We start from the raw sequence: 24051 nt of genomic DNA on the forward strand, positions 1-24051 counted from the left end.
TCTATTAATTTTAAAAATGTTTTCATGGGCTGGGCGCAGTGGCACATGCCTGTAATCCCAGCAATTTAGGAGGCTGAGGCAGGAGGATCATGAGTTCAAAGCCAGCCTCAGCAAAAGTGAGGAGCTAAGTAACTCAGTGAGACCCTGTCTCTAAATAAAATACAAAAATAGGGATGGGGATGTGGTTCAGTGGTCAAGTGACCCTGAGTTCAATCCCTAGTACCAAAAAGAAAAAAACTTTTTCAGGGGATGATTTAAAGAATTATTTAAATTCTTCCTGAGGAGCCAGTATGCTGATAATTCAGTTATAATTATCAGAAACAAAAGGTTTCATTTCAGGGTTAGGTGACCAGAAATAAGACATTATCTAATGAAGCACAATCAACAATCAATAATTAGTGAAATTTGAAATATCAAAGAAGTAAAAATAAAGTAGCCTCATCAAAGTGTATTGTGGAAAAGATAAACTAGAAGCAAAGTTCTGATAGACTTAATCTCTGTATATTTGCATCTCTTCCATCATATTTAACTTTCAAGTTATAAGCCTTATGTAATCTCTTATTTCCTTATGGGGACTTCATAAGTTCTTTGTAAAACAGAGTGGGAGTGGAGACTCTAATAAAAACTGTTAATTTCTTTCTTAAGAAAATAGAAATGTGAAAGCCTCATTATTAAATGCTGTCGGAGTCAATATCAGTTTAACTAAAGTTTAAAATCAAATCAGATGTAACCTGTTTTTAAATTTCTGAAATATTTGACTCCTTAATGTTATTCAAAGCAGCAAAATTTAGAAGTATTTTCAAAGAATTCCCGTATTTCAACTATATACAGTCCAAAGCCTTTGATGATGTAAGTATCTTATGATTATTTACCTATCTTCCTTTTCTCACCAGGTTATATGCTCTCTAAGGAGAGAGACTAGATCACATTTTGGTTCCCAGTGCCACATTCAGTGACTAGTACATTATAGAAGCTCAGAAAATGTTTGTTAGATACGTATATACAATTCTCACAGGTAGATTAATTTGTATTTGTTAGATTTATGAAAATTTCTCTAGAAGATAAAGGAATGATTTTCTTCTATGTCTAGCACATCACTTTGACAAATAAAAGAGATTAAATATTAATAGTATTATTTTTTGATGGTGGAGGTTCTGGAGCAAGGTTACAGTTTTAATAATTGAATGTTTGTATTATTATTTTGTATTATTATTCCTTAGAGTCTTCCTAAGACATATTTTCTAACAAGTTGAGAATGTGTGTGAAAAATTTGATGTTACATAATTGATTAAATTTTATTTTTTAGCTTCTTTATACAGATAGAAATTTTGTAATTTGTGCTCCAACTGGTTCTGGAAAAACTGTAATGTTCGAACTAGCTATAACAAGATTATTAATGGAAGTACCATTGCCATGGTTAAACATTAAAATTGTTTACAGTAAGTATATATTGTAAGAATAGTGATTAATTATAATAAAAGCTCAGTAAAGCAAAAATGAAGTAAATTCAGCTCAGTCATAGGCATTATTATTTGGTTTCCCATACATTTTTAAAGAAACTGATTTTATTTATTTATTTGTGTTGCTGGCGGTCAAACTCAGGGCTGTATATATGCCAGGCAAGCATTCTATCACTGAGCTATGCTCCCAGCTCTAATAAATTCTCCTTCTGGGTTTTTTTTTTTTTTTTTTTTTTTTGGTGGTGCTGGGTATTGAACCCGAAGTCTTGTACTGCTAAACAAACACTACCATTGACCTGTACATCCAGCCCTCATATGTTTTTAATAGATATATTACAATTGGTTTTGTCTGTTCCATTAAATTCAAAACACATTTTTTCAGAGTTAAAAATAAAAAGTAATATTTGAATTGAGGATTTTAACTTCACATGCTTGTTTTTTAAAGTTCAGTTAAAATGAACAAAATAAACATTTATAATTCTAGAAATTTACATAGACACCTCTGCTCTCCTGTTCTGGGTGTGTATTTTTTAAAATTTCCTCAAAGTAGTATATATACATGGTTTAAAAACCCAAATATTACAAAAAGCCTTATAATGAAAAGCACTAATGTTCTGTACTCAGCCCCACCCCCACCCACCCCCCCCCCCCCACCGCCACCTCTCTCTCCGCTCTTGGCTATAAGTTCCTGAGTAATTATTTCTATTTATCTTTAGTTCTTTTTGGTGATTACCTTTTTATCTCTAAATGATATACCTAAATTACTAACTTTTAATTTGTCAATATTAGTACCTAGATATATACTTTTGTCCTAATTTTCTTAACTAAAATTTGCGAAAATAATTTTAAAATTGCATTTATATTAAAAAATGTATCATTATAGTGGCACCAATAAAAGCCCTATGTAGTCAGCGTTTTGATGACTGGAAAGAAAAATTTGGACCAATTGGATTGAATTGTAAAGAACTCACTGGAGATACAGTTATAGATGACCTATTTGAGATTCAACATGCCCATATTATTATGACAACTCCAGTAGGTATTATTTATCCTTTATTATTTATTTGGTTTATTAGAAAAAATCTGTTTCTTTTCATAAGAAGTTCAAAGAAAATACAAAGTAGAAGCATGTATTTGCAAAGTAAAAAAGTAATAGTATTCAAGGTACAAAAAAAATTACCTACAAAAACATAAGTAAAAGACAAATGGCCAATAGGAAAAATGGACAAAGAATATCCAATTTGTTATTGTTGATAATTTATAATCATATTTATTCCTCTTATTTTTTTGCCCAAGTATTATGTATTATAGAGGGAGTACCTTGGTAGAGTTTAAAAGTATGTAATCAGACAGTGAATTTAAATGTTGTGTGGTTAAATTTAATAAAAGAATTGAAGGCTTAGTTTTAAAACACTGACCAAACTATCAAAATTCAAATTTTTAATCTTTAAATCTTTTTCAGAATACTTTTAATGTATCAATCAAACCTTTACCTGTCATTTGTATTATGTCATGGTAAAATTTTTGTTAATGTCCTAAACAGTACTTATTATAATTCCTTATCACATTAAACTACTTGCACTTTTTCTGTAGGAGAAATGGGATAGCTTGACTAGGAAATGGAGAGACAACTCTTTGGTTCAACTGGTGCGACTATTTCTCATTGATGAGGTAGTGAACACATTATTCACTTTCAGAGATAACATAAGATGTTTAGAAAGAAGACAACTTCAATGTTTGTTTAATTACTTCTAGGGGAAATTGCTGGAAAGTTCCCATTTTCTCAAGGAAAAATGTTAATTTCATTGTACATTTTAGTTTTTTAAGTAGATTGTAGTCTTACAGCTAATGATTCTTTCTTGATTTCTTGTATAGGTACATGTTGTAAAAGATGAATATCGTGGTCCAACTCTTGAAGTTGTAGTCAGCAGAATGAAAACTGTACAGTCTTTATCTCAGCCTTTAGAAAATACTAGCACTTTTATCCCAATGAGATTTGTAGCTGTATCTGCAACAATTCCAAATGCTGAGGATGTAAGTTAGAATTTCAATATACAATCAGGGTTTTTGTTTTATGACTGGTGAAATTTTTAGTTATTTTGATCTTAGAGAATAGTGAGGGTTGTTTTTTTTTTTTACCAGTCACTTGATAAAGTATGTTGTAGAAATTTATGGTTAGATTTCTCAGATATAAAAATTTGGTCTTCAAGTTTAATATTTTTAATAGAAGGCTGTTTTTAGCTAGTATCTAAAAGTCTTAATTTTATGGATTTCATCCACCTGTCATAACTTGACTAATAACATGGTCATTATAGCCAGCTGTCTCTAATTGTATAGAAAAGTATAGTAGACATAAAAATAATTGCTGAGATGATTATCACTCTCCCCCCAATTCTATATGCCTAGCATTGCAGTAAGCCAAAATGATTGATGCAAAAGTGAGAACATATGGAAATTGTCCTTGAGGAGGATCTCATGGTTAATGGTAGAAGGACATGGGAAGAAATAGTTACATTGAATATTATACTTCCTATAATGAATATACAACCTAATTTGTGTGTGGAGGGGTACTAGAGCTTGAACTCCCGGGGTTCTACCACTGAACTACATTTTAACATGCTGAAATTTGTGTATCCTTTTAAAATTTATTATTTGAGACAGGATCTCCATAGGTTGCTGAGGCTGTCCTTGAATTTGTAGTTCTATTACTTCAGCCCCCTGAATGGCTGGGATTACAGGTGTGTACCACTGTGTCCGGCCTTTTTCTTTAATTTTTAGGCAAACTTCTTGAGAAATGATACAGTTTCACTCTACTTTCTTACTCTTGTTTACTTGTCAGCCTACTATAATGTAGCTTTTTTTCTCCAACACTTCTTAGAAAAAATACCTCCTGTATTTGCTCTTCCAATGGAAAATTTTGTCTTTATCCTTAAATTGACACAGTTAATAATTTTCTTATTCATGAAAAGAAAACTTGTTTTGTTCATACTCAAGATTATGCTAAGTGAAGCTAGCCAATTCCTAAAAAACAAATGCCAAATGTCTTCTTTGATATAATGAGAGCAACCAAGAACAGAGCAGGGAGGAAGAACAGGAGGAAAAGATTAACATTAAGCAGAGTCATGAAGTGGGAGGGAAAGGGAGAGAAAAGGGAAATTGCTTGGAAATGGAAGGAGACCCTCATTGTTATACAAAATTACATATAAGAGTTTGTGAGGGGAATGGGAAAAAAATAAGGAGAGAAATGAATTACAGTAGATGGGGTAGAGAGAGAAGATGGGAGGGGAGGGGAGGGGGGATAGTAGAGGATAGGAAAGGTAGCAGAATACAACAGTTACTATTATGGTATTATGTAAAAATGTGGATGTGTAACCGATGTGATTCTGAAATCTTTGTAATGTTTTGAATAACCAATAAAAAAATAAAATTAAATTAAAAAAAAAAGAAATTAGGTATGAAGAGATAAAGTTACTTTCCTTAAATAAAACAAGATGTGAAAATAAAAAAAAAATTTAAAGTTTATAAAAACAATAAAACTAATACCCAGACTTTTGTCCTTTCAAATGTTTACATGTGCATCAGTCTGTTTTCCATTGTTATAACAAAATACCTGAGGCTTGGTAATATGTTTTTTTAAGGAGGTTTATTTAGTTTATAGTTTTGGAGTCTGAAAGTCCAAGATTGGGTGACCTCATCTGTTCATCCTGGTGAGGACCCTACTGGCTACCTCATAACATGGTGGACAGAATCATGGCAGGAGTATGCCTGACAGGGAAAGATCCCATGTAATCCAGAGAGATTCTAGAGTCAGACTCACTTTTTTTTTAATGACCCACTCTCATGAGAACTTGCTTACTTTGGGAGATCAGCATTAATTCCTTCCAAGAACATTGTCCGCAGTAACCTAACCACCTTTTACTAGGTCCCACCTCTTAAAAGATTCCATCACCTCAGTACTATTACTACACTGGGGAACAGGCATTCCAACAAAGGAAATTTTGAGACACACTCTCTAACCATATTCAGACTACAGTAACATGAAATTATAATATTATAGTTTTTTGATCTACATTTTCATTTTACCTACAAATATTTCCATGTTATTAGTCTTTACTACTGTTTTGTATTGGGGGTATAATTTATTTATCTAACATCATAATAATGGAAGATTAAATTATTTCCATTTTTCTATTATAAATAATCCTGCAATTTGAAAACATCCATAATTATTTTTAGGATGATTTTGGAGTTAAATAATTGAGTCAAAGAATACAGAACTTTTAAGGATACACTGCCTTCCGTGTTACATTCATTTATTTTAGCTGCCATTTCTCTGAATCCTGCCGGCTGTCATTTTCCTATATCCTAACAGTGTGTAATATAATAATAAAATTGTTATTTTTATTTAATTTTGAATATTAACTATTTCTCAAATTTATTATTTAATATATCTTATTTTAAGTTTTTTTCTTCTTCGATTTTTACTGTAGTAAATATTTAAAATATATTTATCAACAACTTTTAAACTTTTGTTTTTTGTTACTTGCCAGGTCATGCCCTTTATTCTTTTTTCACACCGGGAAACATTTACTTATTGATTTGTAAGCAATAATTATATAAATATAAATACCCTCCAATTCTTGAAACTTTCTTCTATTTTGTGGTATTTACCAATTCTGATTGCTATTTCTCTGTCCGTTTCTTCTGGTCCTCTTCCTCAATTTCCCCATATGTTAAAGTCTTTACCCTTGATCCTCTGCTCCTCTCAGAATGTAAATTCTTGTGTGATCTTATTCCTACTCATGATAGCCTTGAGAATATTTCAGTATTCCTTCCTGTGTAACAAGAAACTTTCTCCTGTCAAAGCAGTGGTCAATTTCATAGCAGGGCATGGAGCCTGATTACTAACCAGATTACGCAAAGATAAGGATAGCTTAACACAGCTCTGTAAACTAACTACTGATTCTTGCATTGAGCCTGAAATATGCTTTTGGCTCTGCTTTCTCTCAAGTGTTTATGTTTTGATTAAAAATTGTCAACTCTTGCCAAAGCAATTTTAATTTTACTTTAGACTCTCATGAAGGAAAATAAAATAACTAATTAGAAAATTACCTGCCAGCGCAGTAGCGCATGCCTATAATCCCAGTGGCTCCGGAGGCTGAGGCAGGAGTATCCAGAGTTCAATGCCAGCCTCAGCAAAATCAAGGAGTTAAGCAACTCTGTAAGACCCTGTCTCTAAATAAAATACAAAATAGGGCTTGGGACATGACTCAGTAGTTGAGTGACTCTGAGTTCAATCCCTGGTTACCTCCCACCAAAAAAAAAAAAAAAGAAAGAAAGAAAGAAAGAAAGAAATACTGCTATTAGCAATATTTATCAATAGCATTTACCAGTTTATCAACAGAGTAATATCAATGGAATATGTAATACTGAAAAAGACTATCTAATTCAGTACTTTTATACCTTGACTTTAAAGTAATCTAAAATTGGGGGTTTTAGGCCATAAAACTTGACTAGAAAAAATGCTTAATGTACGTTTTTTTGTTTTTTTCAAGATTGCAGAATGGATTTCAGATGGTGAAAGACCTGCTGTATGTCTGAAAATGGATGAAAGCCATAGACCTGTGAAACTTAGGAAAGTGGTCCTGGGATTTCCCTGTAGTAGTAACCAAACTGAATTTAAGTTTGATTTAACCCTCAACTACAAAATTGCCAGTGTTATACAAACATACTCTGATCAGAAGCCCACACTTGTGGTATGGATTGTTGGTCGATTATCTTTTAGTGTGATGTTCACTTTTAACATGATTAATATAGAAATTATTAATGTATTTTCAGTTTTGTGCAACTAGGAAAGGTGTGCAACAGGCTGCTTCTGTTCTTGTGAAAGATGCTAAATTTATTATGACTGTGGAACAGAAACAAAGGTAAATTTTTTTGGTTTTTTTCCTTGGAAGTAGAAGGACTTTTAGGATCACTTAGATGAAATGAGAAAAGTGGGTTTATCCCTTACCTTGATCAAGTTACTTGACAAAGCCTCAGGTTTCTCATCTGTATCATAAGAATAATAGTAATTTTGAGGATTGAGATAACAACTCTTTAGTGTAGATGTGATTGTATCTTTCTTTCATAACTGAATTTCTTGAAAGATAAAGCTATCCATATTGCTGTCTTTATTTTTTCATCCACTTTGAATCCAGTATCTTTTGTTATCTTTCACTAAAAACCTTGCCAAGTAATTTCTCATGAATCTCTAACATATTTGATCACATCTACCTTATTTTACCACACTGGATTCTGCTCTTCCATGATCATCTTCTACCAGTTTTCTTCCTGCTTTACAGGACACTGATTCTCAATCAATTCAATTCTCAGTCAATTCAATCACTTTACCTCTTAACATTCCTGCGTTAACATAGGATCTTTGGGGGGACATCTTATATCTAAACCATAATACTACCCAATTCTTAAATTTTGACATTGTAGAGGGGTCTGCTTGAGGCTCATTCTTTCCCCCCAATCTTTATCATTTATTATTTTTATTTCGACAGCATATATACATAAGTACAAAATATCTACTGATAGAATCCTCTTTGATAATTTCATTTGATTTACAAAAATGGGATAGCAAAATAACTTAGGTCATTAATACTGTATAAAAATAAAACTGGTTAAACAATTGTAGAAATCAACATTTTACAGTGTTACATACATTCATCTGTTTGGAAAGAACATCTCTTTCTACCCAAAGTGATGAGTACTATGCCAAATCTGTCTGCAAACCAGCAAAGCTAATTTGTTTCTGTAGTTATAACTACCATATATGATTCTCAAAAGATGCATGATATGGAGCTTAAAACTCCATATCATGTCAGTTTCCCATCAAAAATCTTTATAATAGCTCTGTCTTGTTATTAATATAAAATCCTAAATCCTTAATATGGTTTGCAGTACTCTATATAATGTGATGCCTAACTATTTTCAGACTCATCTTGACCATGTTTTTTTCTATACTCATATCTAGCCATATAAGACTCTCTATTCTGTGAATATATTAAACTGCTATAGCCAGGGCTGTCAGGCATCATGTTTTCTTTTCTTGGTATTGTTTTACCTAACTCCTATTTATTCTTTAGGTCATATCATTAATATCAGTTTTCTATAATCTTCAATTTCCCTTTATTCACTTTTATAAGTACCCTGTACTTTTTTCATAGCACTTATTATAATTGTAATAAATATCCTTTTATTCAATTGTTATTAAAACATTTGTTTAACTTAGATTATAACCTTCTTGAGGAAAGGGGGACTTTATGTTCATCTTATTTACCCCTGAATCTTGGCAGGTCTTAGTGAGTACTAGCACTTGATTACTACTTAATGAATATTGGCTTCTTCTTATTTTTTTTTTAGAGAAAGAGAGAGAAGTTTTTAATATTTATTTTTTAGTTTTTGGCGGATACAACATCTTTGTTTGTATGTGGTGCTGAGGATCGAACCCGGGCCGCACGCATGCCAGGCGAGCATGCTACCGCTTGAGCCACATCCCCAGCCCCAAGCTTCTTATTATTAATTTTGGCTTTTGGGTCAGATCAGCTTCCAAATTACCAGTCTGTCCCTTTGCCACTACATTGCATCCTTTCTATTTTTCCCTAATTCCTGCACAGATTATTAATTTTGTTTCAGGTAATCGTTTTCTTAAACAGGCGCATATGCAGTATCTAAATTCCTTTATCATTCCCCACTTTTGCCTAGTTACTCAAGGAAAATTTCTCTTTCAACTCTTGTTTTTCTTCATTCTTTGTCCCTCATTTTTTTTTCTTTCTTTATCTCTTTTTAAATTCTTGTGGTTTTTTTGTCAATAAAATACTGGTATTAGAACTAGCATGAAGGTAGAAACGCAGATTTGAATAACAGTACCACTTTTTCTAGTTGTTAGAAATTAGGCATATTCTCTACTATCCCCCCTCAGGATAAGAAAGGTAGCAGAATACAACAGTTACTAATATGGCATTATGTAAAAATGTGCATGTGTAACTGATGTGATTCTGCAGTCTGTATTGGGGTAAAAATGGGAGTTCATAACCCACTTGAATCTAATGTATGAAATATGATATGTCAAGAGCTTTGTAATGTTTTGAACAACCAATAAAAAAATAAAAATAAAAATAAAAGAAAAAGAAGAAAAAAAATTTTAAAAATGAAAAAATAAATGCCACAGACTCAAATTAAAACTTTAAGGAAGCAAATAGATCCACAAACAGACCACTGAAAACAGTCTACCTGAGTTAGTAATAAGGAAGTCCTCTCTGATTTAACCCCTATTAAAAAAAAAAAAAACTAACCTGAAGCAACTTGATGTTAACCCATCAGTGCTCTTTCCCCCATATTATTCCATTTCCTTGTTCCCATTTCACAAACGCACTGCTCTGCTCTTGCCCAGTTGGAGCTTCTGTTTTATTTTGTAGACTGAAGCCTGCCTTGATGTATGAATTACAAATAAAAGTCAATAAGATCTATAAAAAAAAGAAATTAGGCATATTACTTCCTAGATTCAATTTATTCCTTCCTTCCTTCTTTTTCTTTCTTCTTCTTGTTTTTTTTTTTTTTCCTATTGGTGCTGTGAATCAAACCCAGGGCCTCATTTTATGCTAGGCAAATGCACTACCACCAATCTAAATCCTCAGCCTATCAGCTTCAATTTCTTAATTTAAGTTTCAACGTATGGGAATCAATTTTCTTATCATTTTACTCTGATAATTAAATTAAGCAACATTTCTGTAATACCTGTGTATTATAGAAAAAATAGTTTAGGTTTAATAGTATATTGCCCTTTCCACTTGACTTCTCTTCATTCCATTGTGAATTCTTTTGAAAAAATCACAAGTATTATAAAATAATGTTTCTTACTTTCATGTCTGCAACAAGGAAATGGAAAAACACCAGTTTGGGAGATTTTAGACATGTTCAAGAATCAAACCTACCAAACTCCAGAATCTTTGAAAGCACAAGAATTGCTTTTTAAATTATTAAGAAACTTTATTAACTTCTGTTTTAATGTTTTCCTGGTTTTCTTTACATGACATATCTCAGAGCACAATAAAAAACATTTTTTTTATTTCAGTCTTTTTGGTTTACTTATTGGTAATATAGCAGAATTTTAAAACTTGTTATTTCTTACAAATATATTTTAGGCAAATTATGAATATAGACTTTCATATTCTGATCCATGAACATAATAAATATTTATAATGTTTTCCCCCCCTGTGGGTTTGAAAGGGAACTGTAGTGTTTTAGCTAATAAATTAGGGACTTCTAAATATGAATGTTATGTAGTCTATTCTGTTTAAAGATAGTTTTCAGATAATATTATGAAAACTCTTTTATATTTGTAAGTTTCAAAATAATTAAGAAACTTTTAGAATTTTCTGATGTTAATAGGAATAACTCAATAATTTTATGATATTTTAAAATAGGTTACAGAAGTATGCATATTCCATAAGAGATTCAAAACTGAGAGGTAGGTTTAGAGATAATTTTTGAATAACATTTTCAAATATAGACAAAATGAGTCAATTGATGAAATATTAACAGTAACTGACAGGTGTCATATTTTTATTATAGATATCCTAATACATGGTGTTGCTTATCATCATGCTGGCATGGAGCTGTCAGATAGAAAAGTAGTTGAAAGAGCTTTTACTACTGGAGATCTACCAGTTCTTTGTAAGTAGAATGTATTTCTTACCCATATTATAAATTATTTTGAAAAATTATTTTTAAGAGAAAAAGGTAAAATCTTAAATTTGCTTCTGCTTTTCTTTTAAGAAGCTAAAATTAAGTAACTACCTATGTTTGTGCATGCTGTGGTAAATTCTTAGCAATGTTTTTAGTTTTTTATCATGTTATTGAATGAAGTACAATTTGAGAAGTAAAAGTTTAATAATTTTTTGGTTTTAGCATGTGTTATTAGTTTAGATTAAAATTTTATTATTTTATTCCTCTTTGAAATTTTTTTGTGAATGAGTCTTATTGCATTTATAGCGATGTCTTTTATAAGAAAATGTCTTCCTGGAGTGAAAAAAATTGTAAGGCTTGAGATTAATAATCCTTAATCTGATGCAGTTACTACCAGTACTTTAGCTATGGGAGTAAACTTGCCTGCTCACCTAGTAGTTATAAAATCTACAATGCATTATGCTGGAGGGATGTTTGAAGAATACAGTGAAACAGATATTCTACAAATGATCGGTAGAGCTGGTCGTCCTCAAGTAAGTAACAGTAATTTTACTTTTCATAACTTGTATTAGAGACATGGCAAAATAAAAACTGTTTTGTGTAATTTTTAGTAGCTTTTCATAATTAAAGTTGAAAGTTATGTAACTCAGAAAATCTACTTTAATGAAGGAATAGAATTAAAACAACCCTCACTAACTGGGATATATCAGACCTCTCCTCAAACTCCCATGGTCTCTCAATTTCCATTGGTTAATGAAGGGATAGAATTATGAATGAATATACTGTTGAAGGATTTTTGGTTTTGAGTTTTGGGAGTTCTGTTTTGTTTTATTCTTAATCTAGGGATGTTTTTAGCATTTGGGATGAGTAAGTTTTTCATTGTATAGGGTTGTCATGTGCATTATAGAACATTCCTGGGTTCTAACACTAAATTCCAGTAGTGTCCCCAGGCATTGTAACAATTAAAAGTCAGCTTATATACATTTCAGAACTTACCCTATTCTGACAAATACTTGATTGAAGAAGTCATTCATATAGGTTACTAAGGCAACATTCAGGAAGAATATCTTATCAAAGAATGTCAAAATATTAAGTTATACATATTTATAATTATGTAGGATAAATTAGATTATGTGTAAACTACATCAAATCTTAAAACTTTTACCTAGCTGGGCACGGTGGCGCACACCTGTAAACCCAGCAGCTCGGGAGGCTGAGGCAGGAGGATCCAGCCTCAACAAAAGCAAGGTGCTAAGCAACTCAGTGAGACTCTGTCTCTAAATAAAGTACAAAATAGGACTGGGAATATGGCTCAGTGGTTAAGTGCCCCTGAGTTTAATCCTTGGTACCCCGCCACAAAAAACAAAAAAAAACAAACTTTTACCTAGTTACTGAAGTTTACTTTGATTTTAACATTGATTTAAAATTTTGTTACACTGAAACTAAAGTGGCATTTACATTCATACTCTTGGAAGGTTTTAAAATTAAATTTAACATTTAAATTCAGAAGCATTTTTTAGGCCTTTTAACTTGTTATTTAAGACAAAAGGGTAAGAAACTCTTTAATATAAAATTTAAAGTCTTGAAGTATTAAAAGGACTGGTGCAGGTCTGAGGCTTTGGCTCAGTGGTAGAGTGCTTGCCTAACATGGGTGCAGCACTGGGTTCGATCCTCAGCACTGCATAAAGAAATAAAAGCATTCTTGTCCATCTACAACTACAAAAAAGAGAGAGAGAGACAGAGAGAGAAAATAAAAGGACTGTTGCCACAATATGTCCTTCTTTACTGAATTTACCTATGTGATGTTTGTTTATTTCTAGTTTGACTCTACAGCTACAGCAGTTATTATGACTCGGTTAAATACAAGAGAGAAGTACATTCAAATGTTAGCTTGTAGTGACACTGTAGAAAGCAGGTAATACAGAAAAATTCCAAAAAAGATAATAATACTAATACAAGTATTTTCTTTTAATATATTAAAAGGAAATTTTTAGTTTTAAGGCTATTTTTCAGAAAATTTTTAATAATTTAATTAGAATGTTTGTGTTATTTTAAGAAATTTAATAGTTTTTTTAAAAAAGATAATAGAATAATTTTACTAAGTGATGTTTATTAGCATATGGTAACATGTATCCTTGTTATAAAAGGCCTACCTTATAGTAAGTTCTTACTAATTATCATTATAATTTACATACTAAATTATATACATTTATAATTACTAATTTGTAGTAAGTGGAAATATTTTTATATCTTTAAAATTTTAATTAATAATAATAATAAGAGAGATAATCTGGGACTTTTTAGTAGAGTATTTGATATATTTTTTCTTGGGGAAAATAGAATATTTTCTCCCCCCACCACCACACGTATACACTTTCTTAAGTAATAGTTTGCCTTCTAGACCAATGAAGTAAAGAGAAATGTAAAAATGTTTAAGAGTTGAACTGACTTAAGGTTTTCTTACAGTTTTTGAAATTAAATTGTCTTTCATGAATTATTAATGTAGCAATGAGTATATTATATATTATAAAAGTTTAAAAAGTAAGAGTTATAGTACTGAAATAAATATTAGTAATGCAGAGGTGTTTTTTTCCCCCATTAGTTTGCACAGACATCTTATTGAACATTTAAATGCAGAGATAGTATTGCATACCATCACAGATGTGAATATTGCTTTGGAATGGATACGATCAACTTTGCTTTATATCAGAGCCTTGAAAAACCCATCTCATTATGGTTTGTTACTTTGACCTAGAAAAGTAGTACTTTTTAAAATCCTGCTGTGACTCTGTTTAGATTAATAAGTTACTGAATAGATTCCAGAAACTAAAAGGTAATAAAAGGTAACAGCATCATAAATATGTTTAGAAGCAAAAGTAGAAAAAAGTGAGAAAACTTTTATCTGTTTTACTTCTAGTCTTTTAATAACCTTTGAAATCAATGCCTTTAAAAACAGATATAGTAGAAAAAATTCAATTCTAGTAGAAATAGCAAAAATGCCTAAAGTAATTTAAAATAAGTTACAGTTTTTTTTTCTGTACTTAGTGTTTAGCTATTTTCTTATTCTGAATTTGTGACTGGTTTTCAATTTTCATAGCTACAGCAGTGTTTGAGAATGCCATATTCCTTCTATTTCTTCAGCCTTACCTTAAGGGTGTATAGTTGTATATTTTTTAAAATATTATGTGTGAATAACGATGTGCTTTAATTTGCATTTTTCCTTCTCATGATCACTTTATTTTTGTAGTTATTTTTTAATTTACATACATATATATTGCAGTTCCTTTTTATATTGAGTTATTACTAATATACGATAAAATGTACAAATCTTTAATATCAATGTCAGTGAAATTTTACATGTGTACACACACACACACACAAAACCACTGCCCAGATCAAGATACAAAGAATTTCCCAGAGGTTCCCTCATGCTGATTTGGTTAGTATCTATACACCCAGAAGTAAATACTGTTCTTTCACCATAGGTTAGTTAGTTTTGTCTATTCTTGAACTTCATATCAATGTAGGCATATGTGTGTATACATATGTATGGTATTTACTCTTTTTAGCTCTAGTTTCTTTTGTTCAACATATTGTTTATGAAATTTATTCATATTATTGAATTTTTAGTAGTAATTTGCACTTTGTTGTTATTAAATATCCAGTTGTATGAATATACCACAATTTAAGCATCCATTTTCTTTTTGAAGGACATGTGGGTCATTTTCAATTTTTTACTATAATGAATAAAACTACTATGAATATTCTTCTACAAGTCTTTTGATGGATAAGACATTCATTTTTCTCAAGTATATACTTGGGAGTAAATCAGGTAGACTTATTAACCATGTTTAGCTTTAGTAGATACCCTCAAATACAGTAATTTTCCAAAGCAGTTGAGTTAATTTACACTTTCAGCAACAATGTGTAAGAATTCTAAGTCTAGCAAGGTAAAGCGATCTGTAGTTCCAGCTACATGAGAGGCTAATGTATGAGTATCACTTGAGCCTTGCACAAGTTCAGGGCCAGCTGGGGCAACATAGTGATATCCCATTCACCTGAAAAGAACCTGGATGGGTACTTCAGTGGTAGAGCAGTTGTCTAGCATGCAGAAGGCCCTGGAGGCCCTGGGTTGAATCCCTAGCACTACCAAAAAAAAAATCTAGTTGCCGAATTCTAGTTGCTTTACATCCTGGTTTACGTTCTTGTCAGTGATTGGTTTTATTTCAGTCATTCTTGTGTGTGTGTGTGTGTGTGTAGTGGTTTCTTTGTGATTTTATTTTGTATTTCTAAGACAAATATTAGCATGAGGATCTTTTCATATGCTTATTGGGCATTTAGATATGCTATTTTTGTGAAATGTCCTTTCAAGTCTTTCATCCATTTTTACTTCAATTGTTTGTATATTTATGATTAATACAGAGGAGTTCTTGACATACTCTGGATGAGTTATTTGCCAAATATATGTATTAAATGTCTTCTCACAATCAGGCTTGACTTTTCACTTTCTTAAGGAATTTTTTGATAAAAGAAAATTCTTAGTTAAATAATGCCATTATAAGGCTGCAGATGTGGCTCAAGCGGTAGCGCGCTTGCCTGGCATGCGCGGGGTACTGGGTTCGATCCTCAACACAACATTAAAATAAAAAGTGAAGATGTTGTGTCCACCTAAAACTAAAAAATAAATATAAAAATTTTTAAATAATGCCTCTATCAACTTTGTTATATGTCCTTTGATACCCTTATATACAAACATGCCTAAGAGTGAAATTACTATTATAGAGTATGTGTAGTTTCAACTTCAGTATATAGCAGTTTTCTAAAGTGATAGTATTATCAAACATTTTTTCATAGGCACATCTATTTTATAATGAAAGTCCACTAGAAAATATTCATCACTTGACAGAAATTTATTATTCATAAACATTAGAAGTCTGTTCTCATCATTCCTTTTAAAATATAATATTTCTGATCACTTTTACATAATATAATAAGCAAAAGAGAGCCAATTGATATGAAAGGATTTCAAATAGTGGTTGTGTTCTATAGATATTTAAGCCTTGTTTGAACTTAACAAGCTGTTTTCTTTTTTCCTATATAAGATTTAATTAGATGCTCTTTTCTAGTTAAGTGGAGTATAAATTGAGACTATAAAGATGAATTAAACTCATTTTATTTTTTATATATTTTCATGACTTATACAGGTTTTACATCTGGATTGAACAAAGATGGAATTGAAGCAAAATTACAAGGTTAGATGTACTTCCTTCTATAAAATATATATTCTAAATATTTTAATGAAAAACATCAGTTATTATTACAGTTAAGGATTTTTTAAATAATTTTTTAAAAATAAACTTGTCTAGAAAAATAATACTTTTTTCACACAAATAAAGCTTGGCAAAGATACTTTTTCCTTCTTATTTATTATAAAAATTAACTCATTAATTGTACAGATTAATGGATTTTACTGTGACATTTCCACATATGCATAGATCGTGTTTTAATCATATCCATCCTTCCTACTGCCCTCTTTTACCCTCCCCCGTCTCCTCCTCTTTCCCCTAATAGTTCTTCTTCTCCTTTCAGGATTTTTTTTTTTAAGGTTTTCACGTGTAAGAGAAAACATGTGATACTTATGTTTCTGTGTCTGCTTTATTTCACTTAACATAGTGGTATAATTTCATATTTTATGGCTGAATACTATTCTGGTTTTTCTGCAGAACCTTGCCAGCATTTGTTATATTTTGTTTGTTTTTGTTTTGATGACAGTCATTCTGACTGAGGTAAGATGTTATTGAAGGGAATTTTTATTTGCATTTCCCTGATGATTAAAGTTGTTGAACATTTTTCATGTATTTATTGTATTCCTTTTTGTACTACTTTTGAGAAATGTCTATTTAGATAGTTTGCTCATTTTAATTGGATTACTTGTTCTTTTGTCTTTTAAGTCCTTTATATATTCTGAATAACTGTTCTCTGCCATTAGTAGCTGGCAAAATTTTTCTCTCATTAGGTAGATTGTCTCTTTACTATATTGTTTCTTTTGCTGTGCCAAAAGCCTTTTAATTTGATGTAATCTCATTTGTCAGTTCTTGCTTTTATTTCCTGAGTTACGTGAGTTCTATTCAGGAAGTTATTGCCTGTGTCAATATCCTGAAGTATTTCTCCTAATAGATTAAAAAGTCAAAGGTTTCAGGTCTTTTATTAAGGTCTTTGATCCACTTTGAGTTGATTTTTTTATATATATAAGGTGAGAGAAAATAATCTATTTCAGTCTTCTACAGATGGATAACCTGTTTTCCCAACACCATTTGTTTGAGAGGCTATCTTTTCCCCAACATGTTTTTGGCACCTTTGTCAAGAGTCAGAAGACTATATACACATGAATTTATTTCTGGGTTCTCTATTCTATTCCATTGGTCTATGTGTCTGTTTTTATATCTGTATTATGCTGTTTTTGTTACTGTGACTCTGTAGTATATTTTGAAATCAGGTTTTGTGGTACCCCTTTTGTCTCTAATTTTATTTATTTGGGTCTTTTTTTTTTCTTTCTTTTAGTTAGTTTGGCTAAGAGTTGTCAATCTTATTTATCCTTTCAAAGAACCAGTGCCTCCAGCATTGCTCTTTTTGCGCAGTTCTGCTTTGGTTATTTGGGTTTTTTTGTGTTCTCTTATGATTTTTAGGACTTTTTTTTTTTAGTTCTCTGAAAAATATCATGGTATTTTGATGGGGATATCAATAAATCAGTAAGTTGCTTTTGGTGGTAGAGTCATTTTAACACTGAGAATTCTCAATCCATGAACATAAGAGGTTTTTCCCCCATCTTTTAGTGTCTTCTTTGATTTCTTTCATTAGTTTTACATAATTTTTTATTGTAGAGGTCTTTCACTTTCTTGGTTAGGTTTATTCCTAATTTTGTTTTTTTTAATTTTTTTCTTGATTTCTTTCTTAGTGAGTTTGTTATTGGTGTATGGAAAAGCTAAAAATATTTTAATGTTAATTTTGTATGCTGTTTCTTTGCTGAATTCATTTATCAGTTCTAACAGTCTTTTGGTTGATTGACTCTTTAGGTCTTCTAAGGATAGACTCATATCATCTGCAAAGGACTTCTTCCTTTCCTACCTGTATGCTTCTCATTTTTTTTCTCTTGCCTTATTGCTCTGGCTAAAATTTCAATAGGAGTGATGACAGTAGGTGGATTCTTGTCTTATTCCTGTTTTAGAGGAAATGCTTTCAGTTTTTCCCCATTCAGTATGATATTTGCTATACATTTGTTATATATAGTCTTTAAAATGTTGAGATGTGATCCTTCTATAACTAGTTTCTTTATATGTCTTTTTTCTCATGAAGGTATGTTGAATTTTATTAAGGGCTTTTTCAGCCTCTATTGAGATGATCATTTGATTTTGTTCATGATTTTGTCTGGTGTTATATTCATTAATTGTATATGTTAAACTGTCCTTGCACCCTGGGAGTCAAATCAACTTGATCGTGGTATATGATCTTTTTAATGTGTTCTTGACTTTGATTTGCAAGTATTTTATTCAGAATCTTTGCATCTATGATCATCAAGAATATTGGTCTACAATTTTCTTTTTTGTTGTTGTACCCTTTTTTAGTTTTTGGTAGCAGGGTAATATTACTTTATAGTAGGAGTTTGGAAGAGTTCTTTCCCTTTCTGACTCATGGAATAGTTTCAGGAACACTGGTGTCAGTTCTTCATTAAAAGTTTGGTGAATTTTAGCAGTGAATCTATCCATTCCTGGGCTTTTCTTTGTTGGGAAGTTCAATCTCATTGTTTGTAATTGATCTGTTTAGGTTTTTAACATTCAATTTTTCTAGACATTTGTCCATTCTATAGTTTCCATTTTATCAGAATGTGATTTTTTTAAATAGTCTTTAACGAGAGTATGGATTTCAGTAGTATCTGATGTAATATCCCTCTTTTGTTTCTAATTTTATTTATTTGGGTCTTCTTTCTTTCTTTTGGTTAGTTTGGCTAAGAGTTGTCAATCTTGTTTATCAAAGAACCAATTTTTTTCTTTCAATGATCTGTTGTATTGTTCTTTCTGTGTCTATTTCATTAATTTCTGCTCTGATTTTTATTTTCTCTTTTCTTCCACTGATTTAAGATTTTCTAGGATCTTAAGATGCATCATTAGGTTATTTATCTGTGATCTTTCAGTTTTTTTTTTCTTTTTTTAATGTATGCACTCATAATGTGTTGTGTGCAAGGATAGGAGTGCCTAGGGTGCGATCCCTCATAGTTACAGTGTCTACGACAGTTATGTTATTTCTCTCTGCCCCTACTTTGGGGCCAGGGGATCTAGTATCCAGGAAAGAACTTAGAGCCCCCATAGCACTATATGTTTACTTGGGACTGGGTCATCAGCTGGGGGTATTTATCTCCCCTGTTCTCAAAGTTGAAGTATCTGCCAAAGTTTAGGTGGGACTAGGTTGTGACTAGAATAAAGTGCTTTTCTTCTCAACTGTGCTAAGGTTATATAGAGCACTCACCCAACCTGCTTGAAGCAGTAGGCTTGATATCCTGCTCCACTCAGAAGGAAGAAAACTAGTAACAGTAATACACATAACATAAAACAAAACAGATGTATAAAAACAGTAGGCATCAACAATAACACCAATAACTACACAAAAAATCTGGCAAACAATTACACAATAAACTAAAAAGGGAAAATGAGACAATGGAAGAGTAAAGAGGGAAATCCTATTAAGTTATAATTAAAATTTAAAATAATAAAAGTAAAGAAATAAAAAGTAATAAAATAAAAATAATAGAAGGTAGAATAGTGAAAAAAAGAAAAAATATATACCAGTTAAAATTCCCCTAAAGCTTCATGTTAAAGCTGAATTTAGAAAGTCAAAAGGTCATATATTTTTATTCATATGCAGAAGCTAGAGAGCAAAAAGGAAAGGAAAAAAAGAGAACTCATGAAAACAGAAGGGAAACTGGTATGGTAGAGAAAGGAGTTTCAGGGGAAGGAGGAGGGAAAGGCAAGGGAAGGTACTGGGGAAACTGACCAAATTATGTTAAGTGCATGTATGAATATGTCACAATGAATCCCACTATTATGTGTAATTATTATGCACTTGCTTTTTTTTTTTAAGAAAAAAAAGAGAATTAAATTAAGATTCCTCCTAGCTGAGATGTTTGGATTGAAGACACTTCTTTCTGAGTATGTGCACACTCATGCCAGAGACCCTTAGTCTGAATGCCTGGTGAGATGGTCACTGTGGCCTAGCAAATGTCAAAGCTGAACCAATCAATCAGGATACCTCATGTGAGTCAAGCCAGCAAGTTCCTCACCAGAGGGCGAGTCATGAGAACCAAGCATTTTGCCACCCACAGTCCCAGCACTCTCAGACCTACATTCTTGCCATGATACCCACATCTTTTCTCTTTCCTCACAGAGGGAGAGACCATTAACCTCTGTGTCTTCCATTCTCTGTCCCAACCCATAATCTCTGTGGCTTAAACTACTTGTCAGACTCATTCTATATTTCTCACCATCTACAGCTGTCTTGAATGGCCATCTCACACATAGCCAATTTGGCGCATGTCCACTGAGACCCCTAATTGTGATTACTCTTTGAGTTTTCTGCTCCCCAGAGCGGTTTGGTCTCTATCAGTAGGACCCTCTCAAGATGGTTTCTTGTTGTAGCTCTGTGAGGGTTTGCTGAATAATGTATTGACTTTCTTATGATTGAACAGGTTGTCATATTCACTCTGTTCTGAACTACCTCACTTCTGGGCTGTAGCACGGGGTAGAGTAAGAAATGTAAGCACCAGACTGCAATTAGTATTGGTCTAGTAATCTCTATCAATTAATATGAAATAGTATTGCTTCCTGTTCAAAGGTTCCTTCCAGGTAGCAATGATGGAATATACAGAGAAATGGAAGTAAATACTAAAAGCATCAGGTGAGGCAGATTTAAGAGGTTGCCTCAAGAAAGTGGCAAATGGGGATGTGGGGAAAGTAACAAACTTTTAGAAGTATTTAACTATCTTTAATTTATGCATATATATATCTTTGATTAAAGAAGAGACAAAAGAAATAGAAAACTACTGCTATAATGGAAGACAGCTAACAAAGCAGTTACTTAACATCTGGAGCAAGTTACTTAGATTCTATTCTTAAGTCTCCTAACCTGTATATGGAAATAATATTGATGAATACCTTACTGTGTTATCATGAGAATTAAATAAGGTAGCACATGTATATCGTTGTAAATGCTCCAAATGGCAAATGTTATTTTACCACTTATTGAATGTTATTTTTATTATTAGTATTACTGTTACTATTAGAAAATCTTTTAAACATGTTATTTGGCTTCTTAATTTTAATTGTTTTTTCTCACTCCTTAAATAGGGAATACAGTTGTTCCCAGAACAATTACACTAAAACATGACTTTAGCATTTTTAATAATAACTTCGATTTTGTCTTTCTTCCTTATTTTACTAAAATTAAAATGTATTTTCTATAATTGAACAGAATTATGTTTGAAGAATCTGAATGATTTGTCATCTCTTGACTTGATAAAGATGGATGAAGATGTTAATTTCAAACCAACAGGTAATTTTCCTTTGAAAGTTGTTAGTGTATTTAATAATTGCTTACTTAAGACTAAATTTAAAAATTTTTGTACTAAAATTTAGATGATGGTAAATTGAATTGTGATAGCCATTCCCAATAGAGTATCATTATTATTAGCTGAAGGGCATAATAAATTTACATGAGTACTCTTTATAAAAGTCTAGGGCATCTTTTTGATAGAGAGAATTTATCTTCACTGATTCTGGTGACTTTTCGCAGAAGATTTGAAATTTTTGAATCTTTGGTTGCTTCATACCTTATATAACTATTGTAGATATTTTGCCATTTCTTCTTTATGCAAGCATTAATTATCTGGATCGTTAGGCTCTTGAAGGGCAGAAAAGTATCTTTTCCTTCTACTCATCATAAGTTCATTGGCTAGGGCCCATGTAATGAAAGAGATTAACAAAAGAGAAACATACAGGTTTATCTAATGTAAGTTTCACATGACATAGAAGCCATCATAAGAAAACAAAGACCCAAAGAACCCAAAGAAGAGGTTAAAGCTGAATGTTTTTATGCTAAGTTTGATGAAGAATGGAAAGTCATAGAAAAATATAATAGGACAAAGGAATATGAACTAAGTATAATAAACTGGGGGAAACTTAACAAGGCGTGTGCATTCAGATTCCTTTCTCTGTCCTTTGTCTTCAGAGATGGGGTCCTGTTTTCCTCCAAATATAGGGAGGGAAAATCTCAAATGAGAGGTTCATGCTTTGTGGGAAGATTAGAAAATCCTCCTTGCATATAATGCTTCTCAAATTCCTTTAGTTTAAAATACTTAATATGTCATGATGTCATATTTTGGGGGAGAGTGTCCTAAGCCCTGCCAATTCTGTTCCCTCCTTTTTTCATTTAGTTTTGTTTATAGTGTAATAGAAGAAGGAAAAAAAATGTTTCATGGTTTTTAGCCCTCATGATTAGAAGCATTTGAGGGAAAATATCAACTTCATTATTCTAATTAATCCTTTTAAGAAAAGATATTTAACTATATAAAAGTTGGTAAGTATAGAAAAGTTTTTGTTTTAAAATCTTTTAACATTTGGCACATATCCTTCCATTTTTTACATTTTTATAACCATATTATAGAAGTTAATGATTTTATGTTATGTTTTATTTGTATTTAATATAAAGTTGAGTTTTAAAAATAATTTACTGCCCTACTCAGGCCTAAATTAATAACATTTCCCCCTTGTTTTCTGGTCCTTATTTTGACAAGTCTAATTTTGTTTGTGAGCATTGGTTTCAGTGTATTCTAGGGTATCTCATTAGAGGGAGCATGAGAATTACTAATTAACTTCTTCATTTATTCTCAGATATTTTACCCTCATAAAGAATATTATTCCCACTATCAATTTTTCCTATGATACTTCTTGAATCTGATACAATACCTTCTGTCTTTTAATATATATAATAAGCATGTCTTCTTTCTCAGTCATTAGTAAATACTACCTGATTAATTTTTTTCTTCTTAAAATTCTATTTTGGTTCTCCTTTTCCTTTTTCAGTCTCTCTTTGTTTACCTTTCTGCTTACTTTGGGCTTAAAGTTTCAGGCCGTGGATCTTTATTCCCAGTTTATGTTCCTTTCTTTGAAAATATAATTTACCTTCATAGCTGTAGCTATAATCATTATGTAAATTAATTTAAAGTTATATTTTTGATCCTAGTTTCTCAACTGCGCTGCAAAAACTGATCCTCAATTTCAAGTAAAATAAAGTAAATCTTCACTTACATATATGACTTGAAAATTGATTTTGGCATTTAATGATATTGGCCAAATTGTACTATTAAATCATGAAAATTGATAAAAAAAAGAATTCATTTGACCTAGAATATTGTGAAGTGGGGTGAACATAGATTTTGGGTTTTAAATACCTGGATTTCAGTCCCAGTTCTACTGCTTGCTAGCTGTGACTTTATGCTAAATAAGCCTTAGTTATTTATCTGAAAAACAGAAATCTATTACATGTCCTATTTACCTTATTGGGTTGTTGTGATGATCAAATGGAATAATGAATATAAAAACATTTTACTGTAACAGGAATTGTTCATAGCTGGGAAAATATTACTTGCCTATTATTAGCATTTTTGCTAAACCTAAGATTAAATATTGGATACCTTTGGTTTCTCTTTCATTCCTCAGTTACTCCATATTCAGTTAATTATTAAACACTGAAAGCACAATCTAGACTTAGAACTGAAAATATTCTTGTCACACACTAGGGTAATGTT

General features: G+C 31.5%; 1 protein-coding gene across 2 annotated transcripts in view; it reads left to right on the forward strand.

Annotated features, from left to right (window-relative positions):
* The window catches only part of Hfm1 (helicase for meiosis 1), an 82987-nt gene that overhangs the window by 19321 nt on the left and 39615 nt on the right, over nt 1-24051 (forward strand). For both annotated transcript variants that reach the window (XM_076861969.1, XM_076861971.1), the window contains exons 6-19: nt 779-849; nt 1307-1439; nt 2344-2495; nt 3054-3131; nt 3336-3494; nt 7016-7216; nt 7299-7387; nt 10937-10980; nt 11085-11186; nt 11586-11731; nt 13019-13113; nt 13801-13934; nt 16403-16450; nt 21717-21797. In XM_076861969.1, the coding sequence (XP_076718084.1) occupies nt 779-849; nt 1307-1439; nt 2344-2495; nt 3054-3131; nt 3336-3494; nt 7016-7216; nt 7299-7387; nt 10937-10980; nt 11085-11186; nt 11586-11731; nt 13019-13113; nt 13801-13934; nt 16403-16450; nt 21717-21797 (1533 nt within the window). The remainder of the gene's footprint in view (nt 1-778; nt 850-1306; nt 1440-2343; nt 2496-3053; nt 3132-3335; nt 3495-7015; nt 7217-7298; nt 7388-10936; nt 10981-11084; nt 11187-11585; nt 11732-13018; nt 13114-13800; nt 13935-16402; nt 16451-21716; nt 21798-24051) is intronic.

This window comes from Callospermophilus lateralis, chromosome 7, assembly GCF_048772815.1.
Source record: "Callospermophilus lateralis isolate mCalLat2 chromosome 7, mCalLat2.hap1, whole genome shotgun sequence".
NCBI classification, from domain to species: Eukaryota; Metazoa; Chordata; class Mammalia; order Rodentia; family Sciuridae; genus Callospermophilus; species Callospermophilus lateralis.